The sequence below is a fragment of the Bos indicus genome, chromosome 7 (genome assembly GCF_029378745.1).
Source record: "Bos indicus isolate NIAB-ARS_2022 breed Sahiwal x Tharparkar chromosome 7, NIAB-ARS_B.indTharparkar_mat_pri_1.0, whole genome shotgun sequence".
Lineage (NCBI taxonomy): Eukaryota > Metazoa > Chordata > Mammalia > Artiodactyla > Bovidae > Bos > Bos indicus.
In genome coordinates this window covers 60,935,338-60,952,468 of record NC_091766.1, presented here as the reverse complement: position 1 = coordinate 60,952,468, position 17,131 = coordinate 60,935,338, and the positions used below count along the sequence as shown (strand labels likewise).

At 41.4% G+C, this 17,131-nt stretch overlaps 1 protein-coding gene across 2 annotated transcripts in view; it reads left to right on the top strand.

Annotated features, from left to right (window-relative positions):
- Window positions 1-17,131, top strand: part of PDE6A (phosphodiesterase 6A) — a 125,451-nt gene that overhangs the window by 58,339 nt on the left and 49,981 nt on the right. For both annotated transcript variants that reach the window (XM_070793846.1, XM_070793845.1), the window contains exons 2-5: window positions 1,994-2,146; window positions 2,762-2,851; window positions 3,397-3,537; window positions 10,785-10,859. In XM_070793846.1, the coding sequence (XP_070649947.1) occupies window positions 2,066-2,146; window positions 2,762-2,851; window positions 3,397-3,537; window positions 10,785-10,859 (387 nt within the window). In that variant the 5' untranslated portion in view covers window positions 1,994-2,065. The remainder of the gene's footprint in view (window positions 1-1,993; window positions 2,147-2,761; window positions 2,852-3,396; window positions 3,538-10,784; window positions 10,860-17,131) is intronic.

Sequence of the window (17,131 nt, the reverse complement as noted above, 5' to 3'; positions counted from 1 at the left end):
AAGATTCCAGATGTCTCAGAGCAATTAAGCCTGTGAGCCAGAGCTACTGAGCCCAGACTCTAAAGCTCACGAACCACAACTACTGAGACCATGTACTGCAACTATTGAAGGCTGAATGTTTACAGCCTGTGCTTCATAAGAGAAACCACCACAATGAGAAGCCCATGAACCGCAATGAAGAGTAACCCCCACTCGCCACAACTAGAGAAAGCCCACATGCAGCAATGAAGACCCAGTGCAGCCAATAAATGAATAAATAAAAGCTGGAAGTAACAAATTCTCTGGTTCAAAGACCCAGACCCAGGTCTACACTTATCCAGGCTTCCCTGAAATGAAGCTTCCCTGGATGAAGCAGCAGAGCTGAGGGCAGTTTCTCAAATCACATACACACACAGTAATAAGTAATGTTAATCTTGAGTTTCAGTTTCCCCCTTTCTAAGATGAACTACTAATGGTCCCATCTCTTGGGTTATTGGGAAGAATACAGTGAGCTGAGGCAGGCAAAGCGCCACACGCAACACCTGCTGGCAACTGTGCTGATTCTATTCACTAAGGTCTTTTCCTCACTCAGGTTTCTGATTTACATTTAACTGTCATCAATGGAAGAGAGCCTTCTCAAAATCTTCCTCCACAGACAAAGCCAACCCTCCACCTCCATCCTTGGGTCCCTCCAGTGCTTTGCTCACATCTCCATAACCCTTCATAAGCTGTATTTCAGACTTTCTTCTACTGGATTTTGGAGGCTTCCAGGGTAGAAATCATCTATAATAGCCTCGTCCCTGATGAGGAGTAGATGGAACTGGCTTCATTCTTTTGTCAACAAGAGAACGGGGAGCCTCTCTACCCCACCTCTACAACAAACTGTGGAAAATTATTAAAGAGATGGGAATACCAGATCACTTTACCTGTCTCCCGGGAAACCTGTATGCAGATCAAAAAGCAACAGTTAGAACCGGACATGGAACAACAGACTGGTTCCAAATTGGGAAAGGAGTACATCAAAGCTGTATATTGTCGCCCTGCTTACTCAACTTCTATGCAGAGTACATCATGAGAAATGCTGGGCTGGATGAAGCACAAGCTGGAATCAAGATTGCCATGAGAAATATCAGTAACCTCAGACATGCAGATGACACCACCCTAATGGCAGAAAGCAAAGAGGAACTAAAGAGCCTCTTGATGAAAGTGAAAGAGGAGAGTGAAAAAGCTGATTTAAAACTCAACACTCAAAAAATGATGATCATGGAATTTGGTCTCACCACATCATGGCAAATAGATGGGAAAACAATGGAAACACTAAGACTTTATTTTCTTGGGCTCCAAAATCACTGCAAATGGAGATTGTACCCATGAGATTAAAAGATTCTTGCTCCTTGGAAGAAAAGCTATGACCAACCTAGATAGCATATTCAAAAGCAGAGACATTACTTTGCTGACAAAGGTCCATCTAGTCAAAGCTATGGTTTTTCCAGTAGTCATGAATGGATGTGAGAGTTGTACCATGAAGAAGGCTGAGTGCCGAAGAATTGATGCTCTTGAACTGTGGTGTTGGAGAAGACTCTTGAGAGTCCCTTGGACTACAAGGAGACCCAACCAGTCAATCCTAAAGGAAATCAACCCTGAATATTCATTGGAAGGACTGATGCTGAAGCTGAAACTCCAACATTTTGGAGTGATGTGAAGATCTGATGTGAAGATCTTTCCCAGCATCTTTCCTGATGCTGGGAAAGATTGAAGGAAGGAGGAGAAGAACACAACAGAGGACAAGATGGTTGGATGGCATCACTGACTCAATGGACATGAATTTGAGCAAGCTCCAGAAGACAGTGAAGGTCAGGGTTGCCTGGTGTGCTGCAGTCCACGGGGTTGCAAAGAGTCAGACATGACTGAGTGACTGAACAACAACAGCAACCATGGGCACCTGGGGCTCTGGGTTGTTTTCCTGTCTTTGCTCTTCCTCTGCGCACTCATACTTGTCTTTGTCTACCTTCAGGATGAACATTTCTGTGACTTTGTGGACACCCTCACAGAGTACCAGACTAAGAACATCTTGGCTTCTCCCATAATGAATGGGAAGGATGTGGTGGCCATAATCATGGCTGTGAATAAAGTGGATGGGCCCCACTTCACCGAGAATGATGAAGAGGTAAGAGTGCTTAGGAACTGGTGGGCTGGCCATGCCAGCACATTCTCCCAGCTCACAAATCCTCTGACCCTTGCTATTTGCCCTGACCTTGGCTTTCCCCTCTGTAAGACAAGGAAGTTAGTGGTCTGATGATCTGTGAGGGAGGCAGGACAGGATAATCATTAAGATGTTGGGCTTTGGAGATAAGAATGTAGGGATAATGGTTCTGGTTCTGCTAATATCTGTTTGGGCACGTTTTTCTGAACCTCAGATTACTTATTTGTAAAATGGGGCTGGTTTTATAGTATCTTTTATAGAGAGTATCTATAGTGTCTCTTGAGGTCATTTGTGGCCATCAGGATAACGTATATACATGACTTATCATGGGGCCTGCAAACTCAATGAACAGTAGCAACTTCTCATGAACACACTTCTAATAACATTAACATTCTACATTCTGTGAGTTTTACCCTCACATAATGCAACATTTTATGAGTCAGCTTTCCACGATCCATCTGCTCAAACTGTCTCAGATGAAGCTTTGAAAATATTCAAACTTATCAGCTGATGGTAGAAGTGGCCAGAAGAGGAATTTCTCCTTCTCATCTGTTTCTCCTCATGCTGTTTGATTTTCAGATTCTTCTCAAGTACCTCAATTTTGCAAATCTAATCATGAAGGTGTTCCACCTGAGTTACCTGCACAACTGTGAGACTCGGCGTGGCCAGGTAAAGGGCTTGACTTGAGGGAATGGACTGGACTGAAGGTGTCCTCTTCCTGAAGCACTGATGTGCTCAGCTAGAAGGCAGTAGTGACAGGAGTGCCTGGGAAGTATCGTGCAGTCTCTCCCAGCATCCCTGGGGTGCATGAGTCATGATGTCTGTAAAGCTGTAACCCAGAGTGACTGCACGTATAAGCTTTCATGTCAGCCAGCTTGTACTTGAATCCTTGCTAAGCCATTTACCAGTTCTAAGACCTTGAGCAAACCATTTAACCTCTCCAAGCTTCAGCCTCCTCTTTTGAAAAATGGGGATAATTACGGGATAAAGTATGTAGGATACTTGGGCTCTGTCAATGTTTGTTATCATCGTTGTTATTAACAACCTAGGAAATAAAAGAATTGGAAAGAGTTGGATCCAATAGCAGCTGCCCCGTTATTCACCACTCTGAAGCTCAGTTTCTCCATCTACAAAACAGGGACAGCTATTCTTGGTTATTATGAGCTGCTGTTGAGTGCCTCAGGAACACTAACTGTGTTTTTGTATTTCTTCAGATACTGTTGTGGTCTGGGAGCAAAGTCTTTGAAGAGCTTACAGACATTGAGAGGCAGTTCCACAAAGCCCTGTACACAGTCCGCGCCTTCCTCAACTGTGACAGATACTCTGTGGGGCTCTTAGACATGACCAAACAGAAGGTGAGAACACTTAAGAGCAGACATTTCCAAGAATAGGTTAAATATATAGCTGCTATATATCAGGTGGAACCCAGCCTTGTGTCATGAATTTGGTTGCACAGGGAAATGGCTGGCAGGAGGTAGATGGTTATGAAAGGTTTTTCACAGGTCTTTTACACTGAGGAGAGGAGTACCAGCCTCTACAGAGGAAAAGTCATTCCAGGGCACAGGGGAGGAAAAATAACCTATATCTTCCCTAGTCCATAGGGAAAAAATGAGCATGTGAGAAGAAGGCATGATGAGGTGGTAAAGGTGAGTGATAAAGAAGTTTCCATGTAGGGTGAAAATGCAGCAAGAAGAAAGTTGCCAACTTCAGAAACTGTCAGAAAATACACTCAAAGGTGGGCAGAAACCTTTCCTATGGTGAAAAGACAACCCTCAGAATCGGAGAAAATTATAGCAAATGAAACAACTGACAAAGGATTAATTTCCAAAATATACAAGCTGCTCATACAAGTCAATACCAGAAAAACAAACAACCCAATCAAAAAGTTGGAAAAAGGCCTAAATAGACATTTCTCCAAAGAAGGCATACAGATGGCTAACAAAAACATGAAAAGATGCTCAACATCGCTCATTATTATAGAAATGCAAATCACAACTCCAATGAGATACCACCTCACACCAATCATAATGGCCATCACCAGGAGGTCCACAAACAATAAATGCTGGAGAGGGTGTGGAGAAAAGGGAAGCCTCTTGCACTGTTGGTGGGAATGTAAATTGAAGATGGAAGATGATATGAAGATTTCTTAAAAAACTAGAAATAAAACCACCATATGACCCAGCAATCCCATTCCTAGGCATATACCCTGAGGAAATCCAAAAGTGAAAAAGACACATGTACCCCAATGTTCATTGCAACACTACAATAGCTAGAACATTGAAGCAACCTAGATGTCCACTGACAGATGAATGGATAAAGATGCTGTGGTACATATACATATAATGTAATATTACTCAGCCATTAAAAGGAACACATTTGAGTCAGTTCTAATGAGGTGGACAAACTTAGAGCCTATTATACAGGGTGAAGTAAGTCAGAAAAAGAAAGATAAATATTGTTTACTATTGTAATATTGTCCATCCCTGGTGGTCCGTTGGGTAGGACTTGGAGCTTTCATTGTCCAGGGCCTAGGTTCAATCCCTGGTTGGGGAACTAAGAGCCTGAAAGCCATGTGATGCAGCCAAACAAACAAGGAATCTAGAAATATGGTGCCTATGAATTTATCTGCAGGGCAGCCATGGAGAGGACACAGGGTCGGGGGCGGGGAAGAGAGGGTGAGATGTATGGAGAGAGTAACATGGAAACATATTACTTTATGCAAAATAGATAGCCAATGGGAATTTGCTCTATGACTCAGGGAACTCAGACAGGGGCTCTGTATCAATCTAAAGGGGTGGGAAGGGGAGGGAGATGGGAAGGAGGTTCACGAGTAGGGGGACATAGGCATACCTATGGCTGATTCATGTTGATGCTTGACAGAAAACAAAATTCTCTAAAGCAATTATCCTTCAATTAAAAAATAAATATTTTTTTAAAAGAAAATATAGATGTAAATCTTTGTGGCCCTGGATAAGGCAATGGTTTCTTGGATATGGCATCAAAAGCACAAGTAACAAAGGAGAAACAGATAAATTGGGCTTCATAAAAATTTAAAAGTTTTGTGCTTGAAAGGACAGTAAAGAAGAAACCTTTTGAAAAGACAAGTATGTAAAATATAAAAAGAACTCTTAAAATTAGGAGTATAGGATTAACAGATACAAACTATTATATATAAAATAGACAGGCAATAAGAATTTACTGTATAGCACAGGGAACTATACTCAGTATCTTGTAATTACCTACAATGGAAGGTGGTCCACTGGCTAAGACTCTGTGGTCCCAATGCAGCGGGCCCAGGTTTGATCCTTGGTCGGGAACTAGATCCCATGTATTGCAACTAAAAGTTCGCATACCACAGCAAAAGATCGAAGATCCCGTGCATGCAATGAAGACCAGGTGCAGTCAAATAAATAAATAAATATTAAAAAAAAATAAAATAGTCATGATACATTTGTTAGTTTAAAAAATAATGGAAAAAATATATATATACTAATCACTTTGCTGAAACTATCACAATATTGTAAATCAACTATACTTCCATCTTTTTTTAAAGTTTGATGTTTGCTGATGAAGGGGAAAACAAAAATCTCTTACTACTCAACAATAAAAAGATAACCCAGTTTAAAAAATAAAATAAATTGCTGGGCAACATGATAATCTCCCTTTTTTATATAATGCTCTACAAACATAATTCCATAGTAGTACATGTGGATTTTTAAATAATATATGTACATATAACAAACACACAGAGAAAAGCACTATTACAGGAAAATAGTTCAGTGAATTACCACAAAGTGAATATCCCACGTAACTACCACCAAGATTAAGGAATAAGAACATTACTGGCGCCTCAGAAGCCCCTTTCTTACCTCTCTCTAGTAACTCCCATTCCTTCCTCCTAAAAGGTAACCACTCTCTGACCTTTAAAGCCACATTAGTTTTTCCTAATTTTGAAATTCATATAAATGTAATTATACTCTTTTGTGTCTGACTTCTTTTGATCAAAATTTGGATTGTAAGATTCATTCTTATTGCTCATCATAGTCATCAATTTTCATTAATTAGTTCATTAATTTTCATTCTTGTAGAATATCCCATTATATGAGTAATCCACAAAGTATTTATTTATTCTACCAGTGATAGTGATTTGAATTTTCCAGTTTGGGCTTTTATGAATATTGCTATCATGCACACTCTAGTACATATTTTTTCAGTACACATATATATTCTATGGTTCCTCTTTCTATAATCTGCTTTATTTCTTGATTTTTCAGTTAATCTGTATCTTGTACATGCCCATTTATTTTTGTTTGAACACTAGAAATCTGTATAAAATATTTTGGAGATGATTTGAAACTCTTGGCAATGTTATATTCCTCCAAAGGGTATTTATGTTACTTCTGGTTATAAGTTGAAACAAAGGCAGAGTATCTGAATCTAATCAAGGACTGAGCCAATTTGAAGCTGGTCTTCAGTTTTTGTGAGGGTTATTCTGTTTCTGATTCACTTTTACTCCTAGAGTATAAATCTTTAGGAAGGACAGGCTAAAAACCTGGGTTGCTTTCAAGGATGTCTCCTTTTTGGCAGGTCCCAAATTTCAACCTAGTCCTACTAGCCAAGTAGGTCTACTGAAAGTTTTGCACACCTTTCCAGTTGCTCCACATCTTTGGTGTCAGTAAGAGGAAAAGTTGAATCAGGCATCAGGCTCATATCTCTGGGCTTCCCTTCTCTGTGAGATCTTGGCCCATCAAATTATTGCTGCCTTGCTAGCGCTATGATTCCTTCACATAAATGTTTATATACGCATACACACATACATATACAGAGTCCAGATTCATGATAATTCTCAGTTGGAGGATTGGTTTGCAACAGACTGGCTACCATTGGTAGTAGTAGAAATCCTCTTTTTTTGTTCTTTAGTCCACATAGATTTATCTCATTTTTTAAAATAGTATTGGTATACCATAATTAGTTTATCCTTTCCCCTATTTCTGGGCATTTAAATCATTTCTAGATAGTCTTGCAATTAAAGGCAATGCTGTAATGAACAACCTTGGAGTTAAATTCCTGCCCACTCGACAGAGACTATCTATAGGACAAAGGTGTGGAAGTAGATTACTAAGAAAAAAATTTTATTTCGCTTTCCCCAAATTTTCCGTCTAAAGGCTAAATCATTTTATACTCCTACTTGCACTGCATGAGAGTTCCCTTTCTCCAAACTCCTGCCCCCAATTCTGTGTATCATAAATCTTTTGTATTTTTCCTACTTAAACAGGCAAAAATGTTATTATTCTTCTTTTCTAATTGTTTTTTCACTGATTATCATAGAAGAGTAAATACATTTTGTATATTTATTTGTAATTTAACTTTTCTTTTTACATACATTGCCCAAGTTTTTCTGTGCAATATATTGCCCATTTTTCCACCTTTAAAATTGAATTCTTTGTCTATTTCTTATTAAAATATGAGTGCTTTATATTATATAGATTATGTATGTGTCACCTAGCTGCAACCATATTTTCCTTTTCTGTGGATTATATTTTAACTTTGTCTATGGCATCTTTCATAATACAGAAGATTTAAATTTTATGGCTTCTGTGTTTTGAATTTTGTTTAAGAAAGACTTCTTCAACCTGAATACTATAGTCTGAAATAACCTTAATTGCTTTGATTAATACATTTTCATCTTTTACTCATCTTGAAATTATTAATATGTTATAAGGTAAGGATAAATTTTGTGATGTCCTCATAATTCTCAAGAGTCCATTTTAAGGTGCTCAGTTTGTATCTTAAAAGATCAAAACACAGCTCTAAGCTGCAGCATTCTGCCCTCTGTTTCTTTTGAACTCTCCCTCAAAAGGGAAAGTCACATTTAAATGAGAATATCCTGATTTAGTCATCCCCAATAGATGGAACAATCTAGCAATTAGAAGTGGGTTGGGTTGCCTATAATCACTCTAAGAACTGGTTCTCTTTCCCCTCCCCGCCCCCTTGCCCCACCCCAGATAGCTAAATTCTTAACTGAAGTATTGACATTATGAAAAGTGTCAATAAAGGCCACTGAATTGTACAATTACGCTGGGCGAGTCACAAGGTGTATGAATTATATCTCAGGAAGGCTGTTTAGAAGTAAAAGAGAGAGAGAGAGACGGGACAGAGGACGGCAGGCACAAACACGCCCCACATTCCAGCGCACCCTCTGTTGACATCTGCTTCTCCTGAGGACAGTCTTCAAAACCGTGCAGTGTTTGACCTCAACAGTGTCAGCCTGATATTCTTCTTCTGGTCTCAACATTTGTGTTCTCTTTTTGTTACTGTTTTGATTCTTACCCTGGCTACCTTACTAAAGTCACTCAAAGGCTTAGTTGTCTCCTCCATGAGATAGTAGATCCTCTGGGCATGAACTGTACCTTGTCTCTATCCAGCACGAAGCATGTTGTGGAGCTTAGGTAGGTCCCCAGCTCTCATTTTCACCCAGAACTGAATTGCTTCCTGTTGTCGACAGTCAAGAGGAAGAGTCCAACTGGGCAGAAGGGTGAGGACGTGAAATGTGAATTTCATGTGGACTTCATTTGCCATCTGCTTGCCCTCTGGATGATGTAAGAGCAGACAAACCACCATGACAAATATTTTCAAATGAGAGAGAGAGAGAGTTCAAGAAGCAGAGGGGCTTGACATCCTGCCCATGGTAACCCAGAGTGAGCAGATCACTGTCTCTAAACACAGCAGATAAGTGAACAGAGAGGCACTGGAGGACAGGGGCCTCTTCCTCAGACCCAGATTTGGCCCAACCCAAGTGTGCAGCAGCATGTGTTGCAGAAAAACCGGAGGAGAAGCAGCAAGGAAGCCTGTGTGGCGTCCTAGTCAGTTTCCTCTCCTGGGGCTGCGTGACCATGCAGAGCCTTTGCTGGCCCTTTTCTCTCCTCTCTCTGCCCCTGTCTTTGCCAGTTATCTTACAGGTGTCATCCTTTCCTGTTGAAGCTCAAAGGTCTATCTGTCCATATTTGGCACCATTGCTTCTCTTTCCTTATTTGGAAAAAAAAATTTTATTATGAAAGCCATACATTTAATTAAGGAAGAATCCCGAGAAAGTCAATTGTTAATGCTTTGTTGTGAATTCTTTGAGAGCATTTTCTATATAGAGTTAAACCATTGGGGGTCACATGATCTATGCATCTATCACTTCACATTTTTTATTCATTGATGTATCATGGACATCTTTTTAATCAATACATACACATCTGTAATTTGCTTGTTACTAGATGTACCATCAGAGAAGGCAATGGCAACCTACTCCAGTACTCTTGCCTGGAAAATCCCGTGGACTGAGGGGCCTGGTGGGCTGCAGTCCATGGGGTCGCTAGGAGTCGGACACGACTGAGTGACTTCACTTTCACTTTTCACTTTCATGCATTGGAGAAGGAAATGGCAAGCCACTCCAGTGTTCTTGCGTGGAGGATCCCAGGGACGGCGGAGCCTGGTGGGCTGCCGTCTATGGGGTCGCACAGAGTCGGACACGACTGAAGCGACTTAGCAGCAGCAGCAGCAGATATACCATAATTGATTTTTTTTTTATTTTTTATTTTTTTCTAATTTTATTTTATTTTTAAACTTTACATAATTGTATTAGTTTTGCCAAATATCAAAATGAATCCGCCACAGGTATACATGTGTTCCCCATCCCGAACCCTCCTCCCTCCTCCCTCCCCATACCATCCCTCTGGGTCGTCCCAGTGCACCAGCCCCAAGCATCCAGCATCGTGCATCGAACCTGGACTGGCAACTCGTTTCCTACATGATATTTTACATGTTTCATTGCCATTCTCCCAAATCTTCCCACCCTCTCCCTCTCCCACAGAGTCCATAAGACTGTTCTATACATCAGTGTCTCTTTTGCTGTCTCGTACACCGGGTTATTGTTACCATCTTTCTAAATTCCATATATACCATAATTGATTTAATAAGTCTCCTCCTTTTGGATACTTCGTGCTCAGTCACTAAATCATATCCAACTGTTTGTGAACCCATGGACTGTAGCCCTCCAGGCTCCTCTGTCCATAGGGCTCTCCAGACAAGAATACTGGAGTGGGTTGCCATTTCCTATTCCATGGGACTCTTCCTAACCTAGGGACCAAACCCATGTCTCCTACATTGTAGGCAGATTCTTTACCACTGTGCCATTGTAGGTTTTTTCTAGTTTTTCACCGCTATAAATGATACTGTAAGAAACATTGTTCTAGCTAAACATTTGATCACATGTTTAGCAGGTATGCAAGGTAAATTTCTTGGCTATAGAGTCCACTTTTTCCTTCTCAAGTCCCACAGCAGAGGAAGAATGAGGTTGCTCTTGCTTAGCTCCCATTCTTGGTTATTGATTAGACAGATCCAGTTCTGATGATACTGATATATTTCAAAGCACAGACACAATTGACTTTTTCCAAGTCTAGTGAATCTTGCAGCCCTGCCAAGCTTAGGTTCCACTGAGTTCTTCACATCTTCCAAATTTCAGTGATAGATGACTCATCCAGGTGAGTCTTATTTTCTTAATCTCCTTTTTTGATCTGCTTTCAAGACACATAATTATTGTTTTTCTCAATCCTAGGAATTTTTTGATGTGTGGCCAGTCCTGATGGGGGAGGCTCCACCCTACGCTGGTCCCAGGACTCCGGATGGAAGGGTAGGTCTCCCTCTGGCCTGTTCAGTATGAACAAATGTTTAATGAAATATCATGTAAGGCACTGTAGGCCCTGCTGAAGTTTCTCTACCACATAGGTATTTATCTCTTCTGGGTTGGGTCGTCACCTTTGAAATTATGGTAATTCCTCACGATTGCTCAAGCCCTGTATTTTGCAAGGTGTTTTTAATATCTCCCTGGAGTTTCACAACAACCTGGTGGGACTGACAGAAGAGGGAAACTATTCTTATTCCATAGATGAGGAAAGAAGTCCAGAAAGATCAAGCAACATGCTTAAGGACTCACTCAGCAGAACTGTAGATTATTAAAGATGTAAATAATCTCAAAATCGAATATAGATGTACACGTTGATAGCCGGAAAGTCATTTCCAGTCAATAGATATATATGTTTAGTTATGAAAGTTTTTTAATTCTTTATTTCCAACAAGTGTCTAGATTCTCAGATTCTTTTGAAAAGGTGGCAGACCATTCAAAACTGCACAGCCCCCCCACCCCCATCCCACAGGTGAAATTTGATTGGAGCTGAGTAGCAGCTGCCTCCTTGCAACCTGGCCTGAGCTCCCTAGTTTGCCACAGTCCCCCTGACTCCCTCTTGTGTACCCCTGGCTGCCTCCTCTCATTTATGTTTCTATTAGGTCTCCCTTGGCATTTCAGTGTGCAACCTCTGGCCTCCTACTATTGCTACATTTTAAAGATGAGACATAAACACTTTAGAGAAGCTGTAATGAAATATGTGGGGATGCAAAGATGAAGCAGGGTAAACAGACCCGGCACTCAAATGGCCTATAGAACCTGTAGAATGACTTTAGCTGAGGCCACATAGAATAAGTAAGCAGCATAGCTGTGTCCTGAATTGAGCTTTAGTCCAGTCATCTTCTCACAAAACCTTCCAGGCTGTCTGAAACGGTATACCATTTCTGCTAGGAGGCCTGATTCTCCCTAGCCAACACTAACCCTACCCAAAATAAAGGACAGTGTGTGTGTGTGTGTGTGTGTGTGTGTGTGTGTGTGTGTGACAGACTTTATTTAACCTTAGTTCAAACTCTAGGTATTCAGATTAATACCCTGGCTGTGTTAGTTTTCATTCCAATCCCAAAGAAAGGCAATGCCAAAGAATGCTCAAACTACCCCACAATTGCACTCATCTCACACGCTAGTAAAGTAATGCTCAAAATTCTCCAAGCCAGGCTTCAGCAATACATGAACCGTGAACTTCCAGATGTTCAAGCTGGTTTTAGAAAAGGCAGAGGAACCAGAGATCAAATTGCCAACATCCACTGGATCATGGAAAAAGCAAGAGAGTTCCAGAAAAACATCTATTTCTGCTTTACTGACTATGCCAAAGCCTTTGACTGTGTGGATCACAATAAACTGTGGAAAACTCTGAAAGAGATGGGAATACCAGACCACCTGACCTGCCTCTTGAGAAACCTGTATGCAGGTCAGGAAGCAACAGTTAGAACTGGACATGGAACAACAGACTGGTTCCAAATAGGAAAAGGAGTACGTCAAGGCTGTATATTGTCACCCTGTTTATTTAAAGAGTACATCATGAGAAACGCTGGGCTGGATGAAGCACAAGCTGGAATCAAGATTGCAGGAGAAATATCAATCACCTCAGATATGCAGATGACACCACCCTTATGGCAGAAAGTGAAGAGGAACTAAAAAGCCTCTTGATGAAAGTGAAAGAGGAGAGTGTAAAAGTTGGCTTAAAGCTCAACATTCAGAAAACGAAGATCATGGCATCTGGTCCCATCACTTCATGGGAAATAGATGGGGAAACAGTGGAAACAGTGTCAGACTTTATTTTTTTGGGCTCCAAAATCACTGCAGATGCTGACTGCAGCCATGAAATTAAAAGACACTTACTCCTTGGAAGAAAAGTTATGACCAACCTAGATAGCATATTGAAAAGCAGAGACATTACTTTGCCAACAAAGGTCCATCTAGTCAAGGCTATGGGTTTTCCAGTGGTCATGTATGGATGCGAGAGTTGGACTGTGAAGAAAGCTGAGCACCGAAGAATTGATGCTTTTGAACTGTGGTGTTGGAGAAGACTCTTGAGAGTCCCTTGGACTGCAAGGAGATCCAACCAGTCCATTGTGAAGGAGATCAGCCCTGGGATTTCTTTGGAAGGAATGAAGCAATAGCTGAAACTCCAGTACTTTGGCCACCTCATGAGCAGAGTTGACTCATTGGAAAAGACTCTGATGCTGGGAGAGATTGGGAGCAGAAGGGAAAGGGGACGACAGAGGATGAGATGGCTGGATGGCATCACTGACTTGATGGACATGAGTTTGAGTGAACTCCGGGAGTTGGTGATGGACAGGGAGGCCTGGCGTGCAAGAGTAGGACACGACTGAGCGACTGAACTAAACTGAACTGTGAGCTTCATATACACACCAGAAAAGATTTCAGCCTTGGAATTGACAATGTCTGCTGTGCTTTATCCAAAATGACCTTTATAATCTGCCGCTGTCCAGTTTCAAACTACTATTTTGCCCATACAATTTCATGTTTTCATTTTGGAAGACTGAGTCTGCAAGACTAACATCACGTGCTACTGTCAGAAAACTGTTTGGGGACATTTTTCCTTTTTAAGTACAGCTTGCTGTATTGACATAATTGAGATGTTACTACTGAGTTTTCATCAAATTCACATATGAGCTGGTTTTGTTTCTTCCAGAAATTTAGAATTTTAGGAACTAGGGTAGAGACCATTCTAGCTTTCAAATTCCACCAACCTCAGTTAGTTTCAATTTCCTGGGCTGCTTTAATATTCAGCTCTCTGAGCTGAGCCCTGTGGTCAGAGGTCATTTCCAACTCCAGAAGGCCTAGAGAAATATCAGGCCCTATCTAACTTATCTGGTTCTTCACTCTTGAGGATCCCTATCTTCAAGATTGAACTGAAGATGGAGGAGAAGACACATTTATATGTTTGAGTGAGGCCCTTTGCTGTTCAGTTGAAACTACCACATTGTTAATTGGCTATACTTCAATATAAAATAAAAGGTTAAAAAAAAAAAAAAAAGATTAAACTGAAGAGGACATTTTCTCACTAAATTCCAGCCTAAAAGGGATGCCCATCATCTGATCACTTCAGAAGCTTTAGTTTCACTGAGGTGACCAGCACATTCATGGGCAAAACTTTTCTTCCCCAAACCCTCCTCCACCTCACGCAGCAATGACTCAGTCCTTGCAAGAGTGTGAGATGTCAGGTTGCAATGGAAAAGGCCAGAAGACAAAGAACTTTGGTCTTAGTGGGTTGCTAGCCTGTAGGGTGAGCTTGGTCAAATAACCCCTTAGGGTCTCCACTTTCTCTTCTATGGAATGCTGTCACCGAATTTATCTCCAAAGGCAGTTTGATATTTAGGACACAGTTGATGAGGAAAACACACAGAGGCCTGAGCCGGGGCCCAGACACAGCAGGACAGGACTGGACAAAAGCAGATCTTCTGGAAAGAGCATAGGGTTGAAGGGAGAAAGACTAAATTCAGGTCCCTGCTCCAGCAGCTGCCTGTGTAGCCTTGAGCGCCTCTCTGAGCCTCCCTTCCTCATCTGGAACACTCAGGAAATCAAGCTGACCTAGGCAGCCCATGGTAGCTAAAGCGAATCACACTGACTTGGTAGGCACTCCGACAACGATGGCAACGTAAGTCTCACTCTCTGCCGGGCGCTTCACCTGGAGTCTGTAATATACTCTTCTCATAAGTTTATGGAGGAGGTATCCAGGTAGCTCAGCGGTAAAGAATCTGCCTGACAAGCAGGAGACATGAGTTCAATCCCTGGGTCAGGAAGATCCCCTGGAGAAAAAAATGGCAACCTACTCCAGCATTCTTGCCTGGGAAATCCCATGGACAGAGGAGCCTGGCAGGCTACAGTCCATGGGGTTGCAAGAGTTGTATACTATTGAGTGACTAAACAGCAACAACATTCTCTTTATGTCTATTGGATAGTAGAGGACATTAAAGGCTTAAAGGGGAAAAACCATTTACACAGTTTCAAACCCTGGATGCTTTTCTTTCAGGTAACTATCATTGCAGTCAGGCTGTTTAACTTCCCCTGTTGCCTTCTAACATCACTCTCACAATTGATCTGCCATGTTCACGCTAGAAACACAGTTTCTGTCTGGATTTTGACCAATTAACCTCCCTGAATCTTGGGTCTGAAGCTCTCCCAAAGCAGCTATACTTCACTTCATCTCCTTTTAAAAATAAAGCATTGTATGTGTGTGTGCTTTCATTATGAAAAACAGCTACGTAGTCTTCAAAAAAAAACAAAAATGGCACTTCTTTTAAAACTGGTATATTTCCATGCATGATGATCTGGCTCTGGCTATATCTGGCTCTTTCAAAGACCCTGTGTTACAGTGTCAGCTGCTTAGGTGCAAGGTGACAAAGGCACTCATTGATGGCTTGGTTTTGATTTTCCAAAAGCGGGTGGACTCATACATGAATATGGCCTTGAAAGTAACTTGGCTGAGCTACAGCGTGTGGAAAAAGTTTTATTTATCTAGAGAACACTGATTTTTCTGTTGCTCTCTGCGAAGGTAAAACTGAGTCTTATGTAAGTTTAAAAGAAAAAAGTCCATCTCTCATCTTTCTGAAGGAACCTGGTAGAGACCTCTGGGTAGGGCAGTCCACCAGGCTCAGAGAGCCAGCAGGTTGCCTGGGGAACAGTGAACAGCCCAGGTCCAAGGACAGATGACCATGAAGCAAGAAAGCCATCTCTCCAGCCAGAGGAAACAGCTCTGCCAAAGGCTCAACAGATTTCTAGAATTGCCCATAGGATATGACTTCATAGTTTTAAAATGTTCTTAGCACAATTTGTTTATATGTAGTGAAAAAGTAATACATGAGAACAGAGAAGAGCTCACACCATACAAAAGGGCAGAGTACAGAAATCCAGCCTGCCTTGAGGCAGGTAGGCAGCCACTATGTGTGGTCTATCTTTCTCAAATGTCTATGGATATTTCTGTATGTACATATACAAGCTGGGTTTAGAAAAGGCAGAGGAGCCAGAGATCAAATTGCCAGCATTCATTGGATAATAGGGATTCCCAGGTGGTGCTAGTGATAAAGAATCTGCTTGCCAATGCAGGAGACATAAGAGACAAGGGTTTGATCCCTGTGTCGGGAAGACCCCCTGAGGGAAGACATGGCAACCCACTCCAGTATTCTTGCCTGGAGAATCCCATGGACAGATGAACCTGAAGGGCTATAGTCCATAGGACTGCGAAGAATTGGACATGAATGAGGCAACTTAGCACTGGATCATAGAGAAAGCAAGGGAATTCCAAAAAACATCTACTTCTGCTTCATTGACTACACTTAAGCCTTTTTCTATGTGGATCACAACAAACTGTGGAAAATTCTTCAAGAGATGGGAATACTAGACCACCTTACCTGCCTCCTGAGAAACCTGTATGCAGGTCAAGAAGCAACAGTTAGAAGTGGACATGAAACAATGGACTGGTTCAAAATTGGGAAAGGAGTACATCAAGGCTGTATACTGTTACCCTGCTTATTTAACTTTTAGGCAGAGTAATCCTGGGATGACTGAATCACAAGCTGGAATCAAGATTTCCAGGAGAAATATCAACAACCTTAAATATGCAGATGACTGGCTCATGAGGTTGGCTGGAAGTACCAGGCAGTAACGGCCACCCTGGAGGAGAAGAGAAAGGAGAAGGCCAAGATCCACTATCAGAAAAAAAAGCAGCTCATGAGGCTATGGAAGCAGGCCGAAAAGAACATCGAGAAGAAAATTGGCAAATTCACAGAGGTCCTCAAGACTCATGGATTCCTAGTCTGAGCCAAATAAAATTGACTGTTTATTCTTCAAAAAAAAAAAAAAAATGCAGATGATACCACTCTAATGGCAGAAAGTGATGAGGAACTGAAGAGCCTCTTGATAAGGGTAATAGAGGAGAGTGAAAAAGCTGGCTTAAAACTCAACATACAAAAAACTAAGATCATGGCATCTGGTCCCATCATTTCATGGTGAGTAGAAGTGGAAAAAGTAGAAGCAGTGACAAATTTTATTTTCTTGGGCTCCAAAATCACTTCAGATGTTGACTGCAGCCATGAAATTAAAAGATGCTTGCTCCTTGGATGAAAAGCTATGACAAACCTAGACAGCATATTAAAAAGCAGAGACATTACTTTGCTGACAAAGGTTCATATAGTCAAAGCTATGGTTTTCCCAGTAGTCAGGTATGGATGTGAGAGTTGGACCATAAAGAAGGTCGA